General features: G+C 36.4%; 4 protein-coding genes and 1 pseudogene across 6 annotated transcripts; 2 read left to right on the top strand and 3 right to left on the bottom strand.

Moving 5' to 3' along the window:
- Positions 1–173: 173 nt before the first annotated feature.
- On the bottom strand, positions 174–4212 carry LOC18009143 (nucleolin). Its single transcript, XM_024150164.1, has 19 exons — positions 4024–4212; positions 3477–3544; positions 3280–3397; positions 3053–3141; positions 2904–2927; positions 2718–2796; positions 2525–2577; positions 2328–2445; positions 2126–2212; positions 1858–1925; positions 1662–1779; positions 1489–1577; positions 1368–1391; positions 1172–1259; positions 924–991; positions 724–841; positions 535–608; positions 416–439; positions 174–291 (listed from the first exon to the last, which is right to left on the bottom strand). Exons 1-19 carry the CDS (start codon positions 4210–4212, stop codon positions 174–176), a joined length of 1614 nt encoding a protein of 537 aa, XP_024005932.1.
- An 828-nt stretch (positions 4213–5040) lies between these two features.
- Positions 5041–6231, top strand: LOC112082764 (annotated as a pseudogene).
- A 928-nt stretch (positions 6232–7159) lies between these two features.
- LOC18008973 (polyadenylate-binding protein 3) lies at positions 7160–10846 on the bottom strand (the record flags this gene model as incomplete). The annotated part of the gene is made up of 18 exons (XM_024150160.1): positions 7160–7271; positions 7385–7408; positions 7506–7579; positions 7717–7834; positions 7919–7986; positions 8095–8185; positions 8292–8315; positions 8413–8501; positions 8615–8732; positions 8804–8871; positions 9069–9155; positions 9288–9405; positions 9485–9537; positions 9675–9753; positions 10006–10094; positions 10243–10360; positions 10453–10520; positions 10802–10846. Coding segments are annotated over 18 exons (1443 nt in total), but the record flags the coding sequence as incomplete, so codon positions are not given.
- A 1001-nt stretch (positions 10847–11847) lies between these two features.
- LOC18009252 (5'-nucleotidase SurE) lies at positions 11848–14626 on the bottom strand. Its single transcript, XM_006390549.2, has 10 exons — positions 14072–14626; positions 13865–13959; positions 13615–13682; positions 13477–13520; positions 13317–13394; positions 13082–13235; positions 12760–12912; positions 12525–12632; positions 12376–12441; positions 11848–12188 (listed from the first exon to the last, which is right to left on the bottom strand). The coding sequence occupies exons 1-10, from the start codon at positions 14371–14373 to the stop codon at positions 12090–12092; spliced, it is 1167 nt and encodes a 388-aa protein (XP_006390611.1). The 5' UTR covers positions 14374–14626; the 3' UTR covers positions 11848–12089.
- Positions 14627–17973: 3347 nt separating this feature from the next.
- Positions 17974–20013, top strand: LOC18009140 (toll/interleukin-1 receptor-like protein). Of its 3 annotated transcripts, none has more exons than XM_006390548.2 (2): positions 17974–18545; positions 19182–20013. In XM_006390548.2, exons 1-2 carry the CDS (start codon positions 17992–17994, stop codon positions 19942–19944), a joined length of 1317 nt encoding a protein of 438 aa, XP_006390610.1. In that variant the 5' UTR covers positions 17974–17991; the 3' UTR covers positions 19945–20013. The 3 variants fall into 3 exon arrangements, with proteins under 3 accessions (XP_006390610.1, XP_024009410.1, XP_024009405.1); XM_024153642.1 differs by having other exon boundaries at positions 19187–19285; XM_024153637.1 differs by lacking the exon at positions 19182–20013 and adding an exon at positions 18851–19175.

Raw genomic sequence — 20013 nt, 5'->3', positions numbered from 1 at the left:
CATAAGGAGATCACAAGTGTTTTAATTTTTTCGTGATGCTATCATTGATTAACCAGAGCAGCAGCATCTAAGGTGGTGAAGAAATCTTACATTACAGGAAAATATTTTACTGGTAATAAAAACTTATAAACTTTTAAGTTAAAAACACCAGAAAAGCTTCATCGTCTATACTATCAGTCGTCGGCAGAAAATATTTTCTTCTCTCCGCACCAAAGAGGTTTTTCACTGAGTTTCTTCGGTTCCGGTTTGGTCTCCAAATCAAGGCTAAATCGTCGAAGGTTGTCTTCGTACCTGGAATATATATTAAAAAAAAAAACACTTTGTCATGTAATCTCTCCATGTATTACCAAAAACTTACACCCAATGTGCTCTTCTTGATAACAAAACTCAACAGTTAAATAGTTAAACCCCTTACCAAAGCTTCTCTGCAAGGTTGTACCTAAATTTAACAAAAATAATCTTCTGTTATGACATCCAAAAAAACTATAGCAATAAATTAAAGAAACAAATCTCCATAATGGAAAATCAATTTACTTGGGTCGGAAAGGATATGGAGCTATCTCAGCCTTGTCAAGAATCAACGTACGACTATTTTTCTCCTTCAGCACCTACAGGATAAAATATTTACTCAGCAATCCTACTTTTATATATGTAACTACTTGTATGTTTTTCATTATAAGTATACACCACTTTTCATATGACTACTTCAATACTCTCTCTCACCTTCAATGCTTCGTTAGCAGAAGCAAACTCAACAAAGCAACAGCCCACATGCTCACCCATGTGGTCTACAATAAGTCGAATACGAACAACTTCTCCAACATCTTTGAAGTAACTGATGCTGTTAGGATGGAGGATAAAATATATTAGTCATGAAAAACTTGCTCCAAGAACGAAAGAGGATATTAAAAGGTGCTACTTACATCTGTGATATTCTAATGTTGTAAGCGAGATTGTCTACAAAGAGCGTCTTTTTTCTTACGGCAACTTCCTGAATTTAACAGCCAAGTGTGTTAGCACTACTCTAAGGAGAAAGCGACTCAAAACTGCACAACAACAAAAGGTAGACTCATCCTCCGAATAATTCATCTTTCGACTTTTGTGGCAACAGTTGTGTTAGTAAACGCCAAACGCTTCTTCTGAGCCTGACATATTTTGAAGATAACATTACCTCAACAAAATCTGGAGTTTCATCAAGTCCTTCCACTGCTGCATCTTCTTTTATCAGAAGCCTTTCTCGTTGAAGGTAGTCTTCGTACCTGGAATATATCAACAAAAAACCTTGTAATCTCTCAATGTATACCAAAAACTTCACCCAATGTACTCTTGATAACAAACTCAAGGAAGCAAATAGTTAAATCCCTTACCAAACCTTGTGATCGATGCAATACCTAATGAACAGAAAACAATAGCGTTAATCTTCAGTACTGGCATCAAAACTCTAGCAATAAGTTACAAACAGTGTTACAGAAACAAAAATCAATTTACTTGGGTTGTCGAGGGTATGGAGCTGTCTCAACAACACGAAGAATAATCTTGCGATCGTCCAAACATTCACCGTTCTTCTTTTCCAGCGCCTACATTATGAAATACAACTTGTATAATTTTCATCATAAGTATACTAAAATACTTTTTTCATCATTACTATAAACAACTCTCACCTCCTTTGCTTCGTCAGCAGAAGCAAACTCAACAAAGCCATAGCCCACTTGCTTGCCCTTGCTGTCTACAATAAGTCGAACATGAACAACTTCTCCAACATCTTTGAAGAAATCGATGCTGTAAAAACGGAGGATTAAAGATTTAGTCATGAAAAACTTGATCCAAGAAAGAGAGGAAATTAAAGGTGCTACTTACATATCTGATATTACAGTTTGGTGAGAGCGATCAACAACAAAGAGCGTCTTATTTCTTACGGAAGCTGCCTGAATTTAACAACCAAGTGTGTTAGCACGATTCTCAGGATAAAAGGACTTAATTTTCATAACAACAAAAGCAGCCTCATCTATTAGATTCATCCGCAGAATAAGTCATCTTTCGACGTTGTGGAGCCAGTTCTGTTATTAAAGGCTAAGCGTTTCTTCTAAGTCTAACATGTTTTCAAGATAATAATAAGAACATGCACCTCAAGAGAATCGGGAGTTTCGTCAAGTCCTTTCATCAACAAGATCCTGTGATCGTGCAAATATTCACCATTCTTCTCTTCCAGTGCCTACAGTATAAAAGATTTGATCTGCTATCTACTTGTATAGTTTTCATCATAGGTATACACTACAATTCAAATTACTTTAGTACTTTTTTCATCATTACTACAAAACTACTCTCACCCTCTTTGCTTCGTAAGCAGAAGCAAACTCAACAAAGCCATAGCCCACATGCTTGCCTTTGCCGTCTACAACAAGTCGAACACCAACAACTCTTCCAACATCTTTGAAGAAATCGATGCTGTAAAAGAGGATGATAGAATATCAGTCATGAAAAACTTGCTCCGAGAACGAAAGTGGAAATTTAAGATGCTACTTACATATGTATTATTCTATTTGTTTGGGGAGAAAGATTGGCAACAAAGAGTACATCCTGAATTTAATAGCCAAGTGTATTAGCACAACTATAAGGAGAAAAAGACTTAAATTTGCATAACAACAAAATGTAGTCTCATCTCATGAAGATTCATCCCTAAAAAAATAAGTCATTTTGAAGATAATAAGCAGAGGTACCTCAACAAAATCAGGAGGTGTCTCATCTTCTTTAGTAGGAAGGATCGGAAGGCTTTCTCGTTGAAGGTAGTCTTCGTTCCTGAAATATATCGAAAAAACCCTTGTGATCTCTCCATGTATACCAAAAACTTCACCACGTCATAATCTTAATAACAAACTCTAGAGGCAAATAGTGAAATCCCTTACCAAACCTTGTGATCTATGATAAACCTAAATAATAACAAAAAAAAAATAATAATAATAGCGTTAATCTTCTGTATATGGCATCAAAACTCTTGCAATAAGTTACAACCAAGTGTTACAATAACAAATATCCATAAAAGAAATCAATTTACTTGGGTGGAGTGTTTGCAGCCCTATTAGACACACCCTTAAGAAGAATCTTATGATCGTGCAAGTATTCACCATTCTTCTCTTGCAGAGCCTACAGTATAAAAGAGTTAAATCAGCAATCCTACTTTCATTAACTAGTTGTATATTTTTCATCATAAGTATACAACACTTTTCAAATGATTTCTTAAAAATACTTATTTCATCATCATTATTATAAACTATCACTCACCTTCTTTGCTTCGTTAGCAGAAGCAAACTCAACAAAGCCACAGCATTTATGAATCCACTCGCGGCTTACAGTAAGTCGAACACGAACAACTTCTCCAACATCTTTGAAGAAATCGATGCTGTAAAAATGGAAGGACAAAACATCAGCCTTTTGCTCCGAGAACCAAAGTGGAAATTTAAGGTGCTATAGCTACTTACAGATCTGATATTTCAGTTTGGGGAGAGAGATTGGCAACAGAGAGTGTCTTTTTTATCACGGAAACTTCCTGAATTCAACAGCCAAGTGTGTTAGCACGACTCTTAAGGAGAAAAAGGACTTCAATTGCAAAACAACAGAAAGTAGATTCATCCCCAGAATAAGACATCTTTCGAATTTGTGGCAAAAGTTGTGTTATTAAATGCTAAGCGTTTCTTAAGAGCCAGAAGATGATAAAAAAAAAAAAAGAGGTACCTTTAAAAAAATCGGCAAGTCATTCAACTGTTTCATAAACTTGTACAATATATGCAAAATATCTAACAGTAGAATATTTAAATTTTCAAAATTTCTACCTTCACTGAGCTTAAATTAGCCTGATCAGACTTTGTCTGCAACAACTCGACCTTTCCTTTGTTCTGCTCAGCAAATCCTTTCGTTGTCTCCTTCTCCTCGGATATTTCCTTGTGTCTCCTCAACTGTTTCATAAACTTGTACAATATATGCAAAATATCTCTAAAAGTAGAATATTTAAATTTTCAAAATTTCTACCTTCACCGAGCTTAAATTAGCGTGATCAGACTTTGTCTCCAACAACTCAACCCTTCCTTTGTTCTGCTCAGCAAATCCTTTCGTTGTCTCCTTCTCCTCGGATATTTCCTTGTGTTTCCTCAGAATCGGTTCGTTCACCAAATCATCTTCCGGCTTTCTCTTACCCAATAAACTAGCTTTGTCGGGCATGGAGAAGACGAAAACAGCTAGCGACGGTTTATTTTGCCGGGAAGAGTTGAGAGCAGCAAACAAACTTGTATAAATAACCTTTCGAGATCCACCTTATGTAAAAAAAAAAAAAAATTTATCTGGACCTTTTTGGGCTGGGCTTTTCTTGGTTGGGTACACAAGATAACAGAATCTAGCTACATTGGAGCTTGTAATTAATAAAAATAAATTAATAAAAACCGAAAATAGCGGATTCCACACAAAAAAAAAAAAAAAGAAGTATTTTCGTATGCTAAACATATTTAGATCAAGTCGGTTGTTTCTATTTCCTTTATTTTAGACTCGCTATTTTTTTTTTCTTCTTTTCAACACATATATATATATATATTAGTTTTTGCTTTTATTTCGACATACTGTATTTCCTTTTTAAGTAAAGAAACCTTTATCTATTCGAAGAAGGACAAAACACCCTATAAGTAAACTTGTCTTGTTGTCTCTCATAAACTTGGAGGCTATAAGAGATTTGTCTTGGTGTCTCTCAGAAACGGGTTTGGAGGAAGGACCGGAAGAGAAAAAGACAACCTTTGAGTTTTTTTTTTTGTTGCCAACCTTTGAGTTCGAAGATGAATTCAGCCGTCGAAGAGTCACCGCGTAAAAAGAGGAGCAGTTGTCCACCTCCGTCTCCGATATCATTGCTGCCAGATGAGATGGTTCTAAGCTGAATATCTCGAGTGTCGAGATCGGACCATGCGGCCTTATCTCTGGTCTCGAAGAGCTATCGCTCTCTAGTAGCTTCACCAGAGCTCTACAAGATGCGATCGCTATTTGGTTTCGCTGAGAATTGTCTCTATGTATGCTAAACTCAGCCCATGTGACCCAACTCCATGCTGGTACATCCTCCACCGTGAGAATCGGCTTCTGAGACCGATCCCGTCATTCTCCTCTCAGGCTCCGGAAGGATCCTCCGTGGTGGCGCTGGACTGGGGGATCTATGTGATTGGTGGATTGATAAAGGTGAAGAAGCCCACTTCGGATGCTGTCAGTTAATCCACGCCAGTGTGGTCGTGAAGGAGGAAAAGCTTTATGCAGTGGATCTTCTGGAAAGAACCTTGTATTTGTCGCCGAGTACTGAAAGTAAATGGGGAAGAGGGAATCATAGTGAATTGCGAGGAAACAAATGGGATTGGTGTGTGATTGATAACATTATCTACTCTTGTGATCTGTATATGGGGAGTTGTGTTGGTGTGAGCAAGTTCAGTTGGAGTGCTCTGAACCAGAGGGGATGTATTGGAAGAAGGTACAAGGTTTAGGATCTCTCAAGGAGAGTCTCTCTAGAAGGCTTTAGGGTCTGTGGAAGTCCCGTGGGTTTGGTATCGACCACAAGATGATAGATTTACTTCCCGGAGCCAGACTCAGCAAATCTGTTCCTAACCTTGTGCTCTTTTGGGATGTCATCGAAGGGGATCATCTTGAGATTTGGTGTGCAGAGATTTCCTTGGAGAGACGCCAAGGAGCCGAGATTTGGGGCAACATTCAGTGGTCTCATCCTGTCAAGACCGTTGTACCTTTCTTACATCACTACAAGGTTTTTGCATTCAGTTTCTGTCACTCTCTCAACTCGTCCTTGTTTTTAATTGTTACTTATGCGTCTTTATCTTATATTTGCTTCAGTGAATCCAATTAGTTACTCTTCTGCTGTTCGGTCTTCTCCATGCCTGAATATTTACTCAATGTGGAGTGAAACACATATACAATTGCTTGAGTTTCCTAAATATGAGGAAGCTCTTGCTTTCTTCTCTGTGTTTGCTTTCAAGCGAATAAACCCTCTTCCTGGTTAAGAGGAGCTTTCGTTTCTTGCTGTCCAAGTTTCAAATCGTCGATCCTCTTACCCTCAAAATGTTGGGAACTTTTTTATGCAATAAGGAGAAAGACGAATGGGTAAGTACATTGCGTAGACTCCAAGCTTCACATAATAACTACGCTACAGAGATTTGCAGGTATATCGGAGCAGATGACTATATGCACCGAGACGTCCGATGAAAGTGGACCAACACATTGGAGTCGATGAAGTAAACCGTTTCCCATTTTAACGCTTTGCTTTTAAGTGATCATTTCATTTGATCTCTCCTTTTCAGAATCACGTACGTTTGTACGTAATCTTGTAAAAATGGTTCAAAATAAGACGAACAGGTAAATGAGTCTCTGTTTCGATACTAAACTCATCTGTATTTTATATGATTGATTGTGTGTTTTGTATTTCCTGTATTCTATGGTTGGACTTAAGCTAATTCTCGGCATTTAAAACCTTCTAGCTCAACGAGATTTGTTCGTGGTATTACAGACAAGTCAACAACACATGCAGCGGAAGTGAAAATGGGTCCACCAGAGATGGGCCCAATTATAAAAATATGCAGATTATGAAAATTTCCCATCTACTTTCAATGTGACAACAAGTTGATTTTCTTTTTGTTAGGTGATATTCTTATCTTGGTTGATTTTCTTTGAAAATTGATTTTCTTTTTTTAACAAAAAGAAAACAAGGTGATTTTCTTATCTTGGTGTGTAGAGTTAGTAAGGTGTGCGTATTAGTTTGCCAAAAAATCAGACTCGATGGATTATCATCTTTACTACATGCATGATTGCATGCAACTTCTTATCTTGGTTAGTACAATTTTATTTTCACGTAACTAAAACGATTACAACGGGATAAAAGACTCGGACAATGCGGTTGGCTTACATAGGATTGATCCGGTGGAAAGAAACTGAACATCTAAGGGTGGTGGTCGCTGTTTTTTTTGTTTTTGGTAAAATGTTAAAATGGTGGTCGCTGTTGGAAGCGAACCATCCCCGAAGAAATCTTACATTACAGAAAAAAAAAATATTTTACTGGTAATAAAAAAGTTATAAACTTAAGTTTGCATTGTATCACACAAGTTAAATAACACCAAAAAAACTTCATTTTCTCATATCAGTCGTTGGCAGAGAAGATAGTCTTCTTTCCGCGCCAAAGAGGTTTATGTTTCTTCACATCCGGTTTGGTCTCCAAATCGAGGCTAAATCTTCGAAAGCAATCTTCGTACCTGGAATATATCAAAAGCCCTTGTTATCTCTCCATGTATATTACCAAAAACTTCACCCAAATGTGCTCTTGATAACAAAACTAAAAAAAAAAATGTATAATTAAATTCCTTACCAAAGCTTTTCTGCAATGTTATACCTGATTAACAAAAAATAATAGCGTTAATCGTCTGTTATGACATCAAAACCATATCAATAAGTTAAAAAACAAATATCCATAATGGAAAATCAATTACTTGAGTTGGAAAGGGTATGGAGCTATCTCAGCCTTGTCAAGAATCAACGTATGATTATTCTTCTCTTTCAGCGCCTACATGATAAAAGATTTACTCAGCAATCTTGCTTTCAGATAACTACTTGTACATTTTTCATCATAAGTATACACTTTTTTTTCAAATGATTTCTTAAAAAAATACTTATTTCATCATTACTGTAAACTACTCTCACCTTCATTGCTTCGTTAGCAGAAGCAAACTCAACATACCCACAGCCCACATGCTCACCCCTGTGGTCTACAATAAGTCGAATACGAACAACTTTTCCAACATCTTTGAAGTAATAGTTCCTGTAAGGATGGAGGATAAAATATTAGTCATGAAAAACTTGCTCCAAGAACGAAAGAGGATATTAAAAGGTGCTTGCTACTTACATATATGATTTACTAATGTTCTTAGAGAGATTGTCAACAAAGAGCGTCTTTTTTCTTACGGCAACTTCCTGAATTTAACAGCCAAGTGTGTTAGCACGACTCTACAAAGAAAAGGATTTTAAATTGCACAACAACAAGAAATAGATTCATATTTTGAAGATAACGAGGAAAAGTACCTCAACAAAATCTGGAGTTTTATCTTCAAGTCCTTTCCCTGCCGTATCTTCTTCTATCAGAAGCCTTTCTCGTTGAAGGTAGTCTTCGTACCTGGATTATAAAAAAAAACCCTTGTGACCTCTCCATGTATACCAAAAACATCACCCAATGTGCTCTTGATAACAAACTCAAGATGCAAATAGTTTAAGTCCCTTACCAAACCTTGTGATCTATGCAATACCTAAATTAACAAAAATAATAGCGTTAGTCTTCTGTAATGGCATCAAAACTCTTGTAACAAGTTACAACCAGTGGTACATAAACAAAAATCAATTTACTTGGGTCGTAAAGGGTATGGAGCTGTCTCAACAACACGAAGAAAAATCTTGCGATCGTCCAAACATTCACCGTTCTTCTTTTCCAGCGCCTACATTATGAAATATTTAGTCAGCAATCGTACGTTCAAATAACTACTTGTTTAATTTTCATTATAAGTATACTAAACAATATTTTTCATCATTTACTATTAACTAGTCTCACCATCTTTGCTTCGTTAGCAGAAGCAAACTCAACAAAGCCATAGCCCAATTGCTTGCCCTTGCAGTTTACAATAAGTCGAACATGAACAACTTCTCCAATATCTTTGAAGAAATTGATGCTGTAAAAATGGAGGATAAAATTATTAGTCATGGCAACACTTGCCAACAACGAAAGAGGAAATTTACTTACATATCTGATATTAATATTTGGCGAGAGCGATGGACAACAAAGAGCGTCTTATTTCTTACGGCAGCTGCCTGAATTTAACAGCCAAGTGTGTTAGCACGATCCTCAGCAGAAAAGGACTTAAATTGCATAACACTCATCTAAAGATTCATCCAAAAGAATAAGTCATCTTTCGACTTTGTGGCAATAGTTCTGTTTCTGTTATTAAAGGCTAAGTGTTTCTTCTGATTGTCTGACATGTTTTGAAGATAATAATAAGAACAGGCACCTCAAGAGAATCGGGAGTTTCGTCAAGTCCTTTCATCAACAAGATCTTGTGATCGTGCAAATATGCACCATTCTTCTCTTCCAGCGCCTACATTATAAAAGATTTAATCAGCTATCCTACTTTCAAAAATATCTGCTTGTATAGTTTTCATCATAAGTATACACTACAATTCAAATTACTTTATTACTTTTTTCATCATTACTAGAAATCTACTCTCACCCTCTTTGCTTGGTAAGCAGAAGCAAACTCAACAAAGCCATAGCCCAAATGATTTCCCTTGCCGTCTACAACAAGTCGAACACTAACAACTTCTCCAACATCTTTGAAGAAATCGATGCTGTAAAATAGGATGATAGAATATCAGTAATGAAAAACTTGCTCCGAGAACGAAAGTGGAAATATAAGGTGCTACTTACATATGTGACATTCTTTTTGTTTGCGGAGAGAGATTGGCAACAAAGAGTACATCCTGAATTTTACAGTCAAGTGTGTTAGCACGACTCTTAGGAGAAAAAGACTTAAATTTGCATAACAACAAAATGTAGTCTCATCTCATGAAGATTCATCCCAAAATTAAGTCATTTTGAAGATAATAAGCAGAGGTACCTCAACAAAATCAGGAGGTGTCTCATCTTCTTTAATAGGAAGGATCGGAAGGCTTTCTCGTTGAAGGTAGTCTTCGTACCTGGAATATATCAAAAACCCTTGTGATCTCTCCATGTATTACCAAAAACTTCACCCAAGTGTGCTCTTGATAACAAACTCTAGAGGCAAATAGTTAAATCCCTTACCAAACCTTGTGATCTTTGTAAAACCTAATCAACAAAAAATAATAGCGTTAATATATCTTCTGTATATGGCATCAAAAACTCTTGCAATAATTAGTTATAACAACCAGTGTTACAGTAACAAATCTCCATAACATAAATCAATTTACTTGGGTAGAGGGTATGTAGCTTCTCTATTAGCATCAACAAGAAGAATCTTACGATCGTGCAAGTATTTACCCTTCTTCTCTTCCAGCGCCTACAGTATAAAAAATTTAATCAGCAATCCTACTTTCAGATAACTACTTGTATATATATTTTTCATCATAAGTATACACACACCACTTTTTCAAATGATTTCTTAAAAATACTTATTTCATCATCATTACTATAAAACTATCACTCACCTTCTTTGCTTGGCTAGCAGAAGCAAACTCAACAAAGCCAGAGCAATTCTGAATCCGCTCGCGGTTTACAGGAAGTCGAACACGAACAACTTCTCCAACATCTTTGAAGAAATCGATGCTGTAAAAAATGGAAGGATATAAAACATCAGCCATGAAAAGCTTTTGCTCCGAGAACCAAAGTGGAAATTTAAGGTGCCTTTTGCTACTTACAGATCTGATACTTTAGTTTGGGGAGAGAGATGGCGAACAAAGAGCGTCTTTTTTCTTACGGCAGCTACCTGAATTTAGCAGTAAAGTGTGTTAGCACGACTCTTAAAATTTCAAAAAAAAAAAAACAGAGTGGATTCATTCCCCAATTATAAGTCATCTTTCGATTTTTGTGGCAACAGTTGTGATACTAAACCCTATCAGAGCCTAACATAATTTGAAGATAATAAAAAGAGGTACCTAAACAAAATCGGCAAGTCCTCATCTGTTTCATAAACTTGTACAATATATGCAAAATATCTCTAAGTATCTAACAAAAAAGTAGAACATGTAAGTTTCCAAAAAATCATACCTTCAGTGAGCTTATTGAATTAGCCTGATCAGACTTTGTCACCAAAAATCATACCTCGGATTTTTTCCTCAGAATCGGTTCGGTCACCAAATCATCTTCCGGCTTTCGCTTACCCAATAAACTAGCTTTGTCGGACATGGAGAAGACGAAAACAGCTAGCGACGGTTTATTTTGCCGGGAAGAGTTGAGAGCAGCAAACAAACTTGTATAAATAACCCTTAGAGATCCACCTTGTGAAAAAAGAAAAAGTATCTGGACCTTTTTGGGCTGGGCTTTTATTAGTTGGGTACACAAAATAATAGTATCTAGCTACATTGGAGCTTGTGATTACGTACCTTCCAAGGCATCAAAGAGAATTGATCCGGGGAGACAGATCGGACAAGTCGCGAAACAGCACGAGATGAGACAAAAAGGTCAAATCGTGGAGGATTGCTACGAAGTTCATCAGCTTTTTTAGGTCATTAGCATTCAAACAGAGAGACGATCATGCTGGTTTCTGCATATCGAGCTATTAATGTTTTTTTCGACCCTGAAATATTTAGTGGCTTTGTTGTGTGGTAGAGGTCAGCTTAGGGAAAGACTAAGCGTAGTCTTTAGATTCGTTTGGTTAAATGTACAAAGTGTAGATTTTCGATACTATGAAAGTGATTTTATTTCTGTTATCTATACATATACCTGTATTTCGCTACATTGATGTTGTTCAGCAGTCGATAAGGCTAACAGGAAAGTGTTTGGCTGTCATTGGAGGATTGAGATCGATCGAGAAGATAAAATCTGTGACAGTATGCTTGCCGGAGATATTATGTAAACAAAAAATCTGTGCAATGACATGATTCAATATTACACCTTTCTTCATCTTTGAGAGAGAGCAACGTTATAATTGAAATCTCAGTACCTCCCTCCAAGAGACAATCTGACGAGACCCTTTATAACGATGAAACAGGCAAAACTTCAAAGGTGGTCCATATGGACTATGTATTGGCTGAAGCAATCGTACCAGGCAGGACAATCGGGCAAAAAAAATATAATTCTTCTAAATCAAGAGGTATGCAAAACAAAATAATATAATTACCAAGGTAAGCGTTCCCAAATAGCTACTGACAAACAAACAAATGAAACAATCCAACAAAAACAACCCACGAGACTTGTTAGGGGATCGAATAAATAAATTTAAAAAAAAAAAAGGGGTTAAAGGACAACAAGACCACAAGAACAAACAAATGCAGACCAGAATTGTTGGAGAGTTTTTGCCAAATCATGTAACATAATTTACAGTGAAAGACCTTTTTCATTGATCAGCGTTAAGGGCTTTGGAGATCCATTCTGATGCTGCGGCTTGAATTTCCGAATCCTTTTTTGGACATAGAGGCAGCGGAGTCACAGAAACCTGTCATATATAGAAATGGTAGTTTAGAATCCAGATACACTTTCCTTACGAAACATCTGCAAAATTCAAAAATTTAACCAGACAAGCTCTGTATTTATACGGCTGAAGGGTTGATTATTTGATAATGAAAAGAAAAAATAATACTGGACAAAATGATACAGAAAAGAGCATGATCTTGCCGACTTACAAAACCATCTTCTAGAGCCTTGACATCCAAATCTTCATCCGTAAGTTCTTGTTCTTTAGTCACAAACTGCACATAAACATAGTCAGAATCTCAAACAAATGTTACATACTAAATATCCAAAGGGTTTAAGGGCTAAAATTCTTATCTACCTCTAGACGGAAGTATTTCTTAACACGGCTATCAGTTTTACCAGCAACACCAACCGATTCAATCTCAACAATACTCTTCTTCTGTGTGGTAAATCGGCGAGCCGCCCCCTGAGATTGCCAGATATCTTAAGTCTCAGTATCTAATTAACTAAGCTTTGACCTTCTCAACCAACAACTAATATGGAAATAACAAAGTTAAGGGTATAAAACTTTTGAATAGGAGGAGTTCACTCACAGCAGCTGAAGCATCTCTGCCAAGCTGGGCAAGCTGAGCTCCTAGACTTTGTTGGTTGGACATGAAATTCCCAGCACCAGGGTGACGGTTAGCTGAAACAGCTTGCCAACAAGGACTCTGCCTCCACACACTTTGTTTTGTTACCTTGAAACCCTATTCATATGTACACAAAACGTCAACTCCCGTAAATCATTGACCAGGGAGGCTCTGATTTCACAACATTAAAGAATACCATTGCAAAGCATAAATCATGTTCTTACTTCTTAGCATAAAAAATTTGAAACAAAAATTAGCTTCTGAGACGAGTGTTAGAAATATAAACCTTGTTTGATGAGGGTGATGTGGGAATTTCTATGTTGAGAGAGCAGTCTTTAGGGAAAACTCCTTTCTCAATGTCTCTGATTGTTGCGTTTATCAAAGGTAAACAGACACCAACAGCATCCTTGAAGTCACTTTCTTGGCTTTCATCTTTCTTCCTATAATTGATACGAAGTTTTTTATGGCCAACACGACCACATATGAAGCAGCACGCATTCGCATTCTCATGATATACTCACCAGTTCAATGATATTGACAAAGAGGGTACTCCAGAAATCAAGGCTTCCCTGGCTCCAGCAACTGCACCTGAATAGAACCTGGAGGATTCTCACATCAGGAAACACAGAGCAGACGGGAAGACAAGGAATAGCTAGTTTTATACAAGACAAAAGCACTTACATTTGATGCCCACAGCTTGATCCCTGATTGATTCCACTAATTACCTGAAGAACATAAGCAAGGACAGAGATGCATACATTATAACTTGCCAAAATCTCCTACTGTCAAATGATGAGATCACCAAAATTAGGTGCTAACCAATATTGGTTTGGACCAAGCAAAGAGCGCCCCTGATAATCCTAACGAGATGCAGTCCACAGGAGTCCCTGAGACAAAAGTATAATCTCAAAGCCTTTGACCAGAAACGGCACTCATACGATATACATTAAGACACGAAACTGGCGAAAAAGGTCTACACTTTTCAAACAACTTAAAAATCAATGGATCTTGTTTTAACAAAGACTCCAACTTTCACTGTATTAATAATCATTCAATCAAATCCGCGTACCTGAAACTTCAAAGGCTGTGGCACCGTTGATATTAGTGGAACTTGCAGCAATGGTTTCTCCTGGAGTCGTAGAATGAGCAGCCGCTGATTTATCCCTGCACATTCCAAATCACAGGCCTTGTGGGTCACCATAAGTTGGGAAATTTAACAAATCTTTCAAAACATCGCAAGTAGTAGGATTCGTAATCTAAAGGGGGAAAACCACACGTTTGAGGAGCACAGACATAGACATTGTAGAGCCCTTCGCGAACCAAAGCCTCGACGAGAGAGACGAGCCCAGGCGAATCAATCCCATCGCCATTCGTGACTAAAACGATGGGTTTTGAGTCATCGATCTCCTTCTCTGCGGCCGAAACATCGACGGAATCAGAAGTAGACGGAGCCTCCTCCGCCGATCCATCGCTCACAGTTCCTTCCTCGCTCCCTCCTCTTCTTTTCGAAAGCACATCCTGGAGATTCGAGACAAGCGCGGCTGATAAGCCGTTGTTCTTCGCGGAAGTCGAGGTCATATTAGACAAAGAGAGAAGAAGAAGAAGAAACGCAGATGATGTGGGTCTGTGTTGAAGGAATCAAAACCCTAGCGAGAAGGGGAAGACGAAGAAGAAAATTGGACACAGAGAGCGGGTCTTACGGAGTTGTCGTGGAGAGAGAGAGAGGAAAGAGAGATGCTTTAATTGGTAGAGAGAGAAAGCTTGAGAAAGAGATTACTTGTGAACTGTAACAATTGGTTTTCCGCTTAGATAGAGAAGAAGAAGAACAGTGACGCGCAATTTTTCCAACCAAAAATATTTTAATTTAATATTTATTACCATACAGTTGAAATAGTTTTTCTTCTTTTAAAAAAAAAAATTCTTCAAATATTGAGGATATGAAGTATGAACGATACAATTTGGGATAGTTTTTTTCTCTTTGTTTTTTTTTTTTGGATGAAATGGGATTTTTTTCTGAGTAAAGGTATTCCAAAACTTTAATCATGCATAAAGACACTTAAACCTTGAAATTTTAAACATATTATTACATTGTTTTCTTCTTACTAGGGTCAAAAGGATGAAACATGTTAGAAATGGTCCACATCTAATAATTATTCAGTTATCAGATGTCATAAGATGAATTATTACATACATTTAAAGTTACAGGAAACAAGTAATTTGAACCGACAGCATTATAGTACCTTGTTGGATGACTATTAAAACTGTTAATTGTTGCTAGATCATATGCTAGTGAAATATTATTTTTATTTTTGTATAGTTTAGGCTACACTATGTCTTTAATGCTTTGGTGCTGAAGTGGGTACAGACTACAAAAAAATAAAATTTTATAGCTGAAGAAAAACAAATTAGTATTTCTAAATTTGTCTATATGGTAGCTTATTCCTATTCGTTAGTTAGGGTTACAATACATACTACTAATGATTAACGAAAACTGATTATGAATGCCAATGGCAAAATATTGTAGGGTCTCAAAGTCAACAAGCGATTGGAAAATATCAATACGAGGGTGTTGACGTATTTGTTATAATTGTCTTCTTACTAATCATAAAATGTCAAAGGTTAGCTAGCCCCTTAATCTTGATAATTGAAATGGTGTGATCGTCACGTCGTGATGATTATTCGAATTACTATATCAATTTTACATTCATAAATTCAGAGGAAAACATGAATTGTTGTAAAGTATAACGAATTGATACTTTTTTTTTCTTATCCATTGTCCGCTAGCTAATTCAAAAACTTTATACTTTCTCCAAGTTTTGGGCTCTCTTTTTGCCTTTAATCTTTAGATCTTTTAAGTTTTAACAGTTGGCTACGAACATTTAGACAACTTTACAGATATAGAATAATAGAATGAAAATCTGTAATTGCTAAATAATCAGAATTCAAATTAAAGAGTTGAGAATGGGCCGTTTGTTATCATTCATTTGTGGATGAACTCTTGATTCGTTTTCTAATTTATGCATTGCTAAGATTAGTGTTGGGCCTAATTAACTAGTTGACCGAACACATCATCTGATATTACTAAACTTAAGAAGGCCTATACGGACTGCAAAGATTATAGTTTGAACCAATTCTTTTTTTTTTTTTTTGTTAAATAACTTTGAACAAATCTTTTTACAAAATTAAATAAGAAAAATCACATGGACAGTTTAGATTTTTACCGAATTTTCAAACTGAAAAATTCAGATTAATGTTGTTTAGCCTTTGACTCTTTCGTCTCAAATATTGTCAGAGCTCTGACTTTATTTCTTAGTTAGGAAAACAAAATACCACGACGTACAAGAACAAACAAACTTAATTTGAAAAAAAAAAACTTTATTTGACTTTATTGAGTAAAAAACAAAATACCGTAGCAGTACTGCCGACGAATCTATGACTCGGCAAAGTATGGTAGCATACGTTACTTACGAACTCAATGACTGCACAATATCGTATAGAATATGTTAGAAATTTTCAACAAAGATTATATTCGTTCAAAAAGAGCTTATAGATTAATCCCAAGGTAAGATATATATATATATATATCATATATGTATCCAGATCTTCAGTATCTGTGACGTTGCATGTGTTACACAGAAATAAATTATTATTTGGAATATATGATTGAGACATCCTATGGACAACAAACAAAACAATTCCAAGATTTCTGTAAAAAAATAAACTATGTTTCAACTTTAGGATGGCTATTATATTGCTGTTTACACGTAAACATGTCTCTAAAGGTAGAACAATTCTCTGGCGATTAAGTATAACTTGGTTTTAACTTTTTAAGCGTCAATTTCACGGTGTCTAGTAGGACGTACGGTATCGCAAAAACCATGGAACTATAATGGACACTTATTTTATTTTATTTTTGGTTGATTTATGTCTTATTGTAATAGCCCAAATCATATACAATAGTATCTATTGTTTTTAAGTTTCCATGAAATGTTTAAGCATGCATACACCACGGAAATCTAAGCTCATCTTCTTGTTACCTAATTAAAGTAGCTAAAACTCAGAGTGGGCGGCTGGACTAAGTTTATGATAAACATTAAATCTAGATAGGAGATCATAGTTTCAGTATGAAATTTATTAATTTATTAGAAGTTGAATTATTTGAACAAATTAATTCACTTATAACAATATATAAACGATCACCAGATCTCAAATTTCCTCAAACATAAAAATATTTTACCCCATTATTTGGTCATCTATAAACGCCTTAAATTATAAAAAAACTCGAAGTTTTATAAATATCGAGGTGTAACTTTAGTTTCAGATTAGGATGTCTCTATTTAATGAAAAAAACTGTCACTAGATCTTTACATTTGTCAGCAAAATAATAATATAGAAAAATAAATTCAAACAAAATAATATCAAAGATATATCTAACACATTAGTTAATTTAATCATTTTGTCTAAACATAAATTACAATCCGCGCAAAGCACGGTTTCAATCCTAGTTAATTAAACTATTCACATCAAATGTGAACTTAACGAATAAAATGAAAATATTATTTTTAAGTTTATCCCATTTGGATTTTTAATGATAATTTCATTACCGTTATAGTATTTTTCCTTCTTCCTATAAATCAAATTTGTTACTCTTTTTTTTGGTACACTTGCCAAATGCTCTTTAACTGAAAGGTGAAATGTCCCAATAGAGAGAAAAGGAAAAAAATAATCATGAACACGAGTTAGTCGATATTAGTTACCAATATATATATATATATAGATATATATCCAATGATAATGTTATTAAGTTTCCAAGAAAAGTTGTGAAGCAGTATACACCACAGAAAGAAAACTAAACTCAACTCACAGGGCGGCTGCACCAAAATTATGATGAAATTTATTTAAAAGATTGAAACTGACAAGCCGTACGTATTTTTATAATTAAATATATTGATTTCTTACAATTCGAATTATTTAACCCCAAAAAATGATCATACTGAAGAAAATGGAGGTTTTCATAATAAATTCTACACTAGTAAAAAAAAGGAGCATCCGTCTAATGGCTTATAGAATGTTTCTTCGAAATTTAATGGTAATTTCCGTTACCGTTAGCTAACTGTGTCTCCTCCTCCATAAATAACTCCTTTCGGGTACACTACAAATGCTCCCAAACTCAGAAGTCCCATTAAAAAAAAAAAAATGAACACGATCTTAAAAAAATTATCGTGCTTTAAGAGTAAAGTTAAATCGTTGCGACTATTCGAATCCAGGTCATCACTATCTTCTTCGTCTTCTTCCTCTTTCACCCCCAAGAGATTCGACGTCTTTCTAAGCTTCAGAGGCGCAGATACTCGCAAGAACTTCGTCAGTTTCCTCTACAAGGAGTTAGAGGCGAAAGGGATTCGAACTTTCAAAGACGACAAGGAACTTGTGAGAGGCCGTCTGATCTCGCCGGAGCTCCTTCAAGCCATCAAAGAGTCGAGAATCGCCGTCGTGGTGGTCTCTGCGAACTACCCAGGTTCCAACTGGTGTCTCGAGGAGCTCAGGGCGATTCTGAAGCTCGAGGCAAAGGGTTTGCTCACCGTGATGCCGATTTTCTACGAGGTGGAGCCTTCTCACGTGGGGAAACAGATCGGAGAAGTCGCGAAGCAGTTCAAGAAGCACGAGAAGAGACAAAGCAGAGAGAAGGTCAAATCTTGGAGGGCTGCGTTGGCCAGATTGGCTAATCTCTCCGGCGAGTGCTCAAAGAATTGGTAAAAATTCTCCATAACTTTTTGTTTCTATGATTGATAGACTCAGTCGTCTTGTTGATCAAACTGGGTTCGAGAATCTGATGTCGAATCTGTCGAATCGTTTATCAAGTTTCGATCTTTGTCTCTGTTTTCCTCTGTAGCAAAGATGACTCGAAGCTAGCAAAATCTCCATAGCTGTTTGTTTCTATGATTTATATATGAGTCGATCTTGTTGTTCATTCAATTGGGTTTGAGAATTTCATGTGGAATCTGTTGAATCGTTTATCAAGTTTCGATCTTTGTCTCTGTTTTTTTTTCCTCTGTAGCGAAGATGACTCGAAGCTAGTAAAATCTCTATAAGTGTTTGCTTCTATGATTTATGAATCAATCTTCTTGTTCATTCAATTGGGTTTGAGAATTTCATGTGGAATCTGTTGAATCGTTTATCAAGTTTCGATCTTTGTCTCTGTTTTTTTTTTTCCTCTGTAGCGAAGATGACTCGAAGCTAGTAAAATCTCTATAACTGTTTGCTTCTATGATTTATGAGTCAATCTTGTTGTTCATTCAATTGGGTTTGAGAATTTCATGTGGAATCTGTTGAATCGTTTCTCAAGTTTCGATCTTTGTCTCTGTATTTTGGTTATTTTTCCTCTGTAGCGAAGATGACGCGAAGCTGGTCGACGACTTTACAGAGAAAATATCAAACATGTTGTTCTCAGCAACACCAGTCAATGGTAAGAACCTAATTGGTATCGAAGGGCACATGAAGGAACTGTATCCAAGACTGGATCTAACTTCAAACGAACATGTTCGAGTAATCGGGATCTGGGGAAGAGGAAGCGGAGGCAGATCAGCACTCGCTCGACACGTTTACGAAAACATCTCGCATCACTTCGAAGCCCATTGCTTTCTCGAAGACGTGAGAAGGGTTTCACTACATTGCCGCAAATCTCATCTGCAAGAAGAGCTTATTTCCAAGATGAAAGGAGAAGGCTTGAACACAAAGAGCTCTCACAGGTGTCTTAACGCGATCAAAGCAAGGCTCAGGAACAAGAAGATTCTGCTTGTGGCCAACGATGTGGACAAGATCGAACAGTTAGACGCACTTGCAGAGGAGTTTAGCTGGTTTGGTCCAGGGAGCAGAATCATCATAACCACACAAGACAGGCAATTGCTTATTTCCTCGGTAGTGAAGGATGTCTACGAAGTCGAGCTCTTGAGATGCTACGAAGTTCGTCAGCTCTGTAGGTCAGAAGCATTCAAACAGAAAGACGATCCTGTTGGTTTCGAGCAGCCTACATATCGAGCCATGAATCTTCCTGGTATTAATGTTTTCGTGACCCTCAAATATTTGGTGGCTTTGTTGTGTGGTAGAGGTCAGCTCAGGGAAAGGCTAAGTGAAGTCTTTCGATTCGTTTGATTACAAAGCAAAGCCTTAATAGATACAAAGTGCAGTAGATTTAAGTCAAATAACTTGATTTTTTTATTT

The sequence above is a fragment of the Eutrema salsugineum genome, unplaced genomic scaffold (genome assembly GCF_000478725.1).
Source record: "Eutrema salsugineum unplaced genomic scaffold, Eutsalg1_0 scaffold_9, whole genome shotgun sequence".
NCBI lineage: Eukaryota > Viridiplantae > Streptophyta > Magnoliopsida > Brassicales > Brassicaceae > Eutrema > Eutrema salsugineum.
The sequence above is the reverse complement of the archived record's forward strand: the minus strand, read 5'-3'. Positions and strand labels throughout refer to the sequence as shown.

What these genes read in the sequence shown, in the direction of transcription:
- LOC18009252 (XM_006390549.2), bottom strand. Translation starts at nt 14,373, where the DNA reads ATGACCTCGACTTCCGCGAAGAACAACGGCTTATCAGCCGCGCTTGTC. An exon ending in CATCACCCTCATCAAACAAG is followed by an intron (nt 12,913 to 13,081) that starts GTTTATATTTCT and finishes ACATATGAATAG; the next exon opens with GGTTTCAAGGTAACAAAACA. An exon ending in AGAAATACTTCCGTCTAGAG is followed by an intron (nt 12,442 to 12,524) that starts GTAGATAAGAAT and finishes GTTTATGTGCAG; the next exon opens with TTTGTGACTAAAGAACAAGA.
- LOC18009140 (XM_006390548.2), top strand. Translation starts at nt 17,992, where the DNA reads ATGAACACGATCTTAAAAAAATTATCGTGCTTTAAGAGTAAAGTTAAA. An exon ending in GGCGAGTGCTCAAAGAATTG is followed by an intron (nt 18,546 to 19,181) that starts GTAAAAATTCTC and finishes TTTCCTCTGTAG; the next exon opens with CGAAGATGACGCGAAGCTGG.
- LOC18009143 (XM_024150164.1), bottom strand. Translation starts at nt 4,212, where the DNA reads ATGCCCGACAAAGCTAGTTTATTGGGTAAGAGAAAGCCGGAAGATGAT. An exon ending in AAACTCCCGATTCTCTTGAG is followed by an intron (nt 1,926 to 2,125) that starts GTGCATGTTCTT and finishes TGTTAAATTCAG; the next exon opens with GCAGCTTCCGTAAGAAATAA. An exon ending in CCATACCCTCGACAACCCAA is followed by an intron (nt 1,392 to 1,488) that starts GTAAATTGATTT and finishes TCTGTTCATTAG; the next exon opens with GTATTGCATCGATCACAAGG.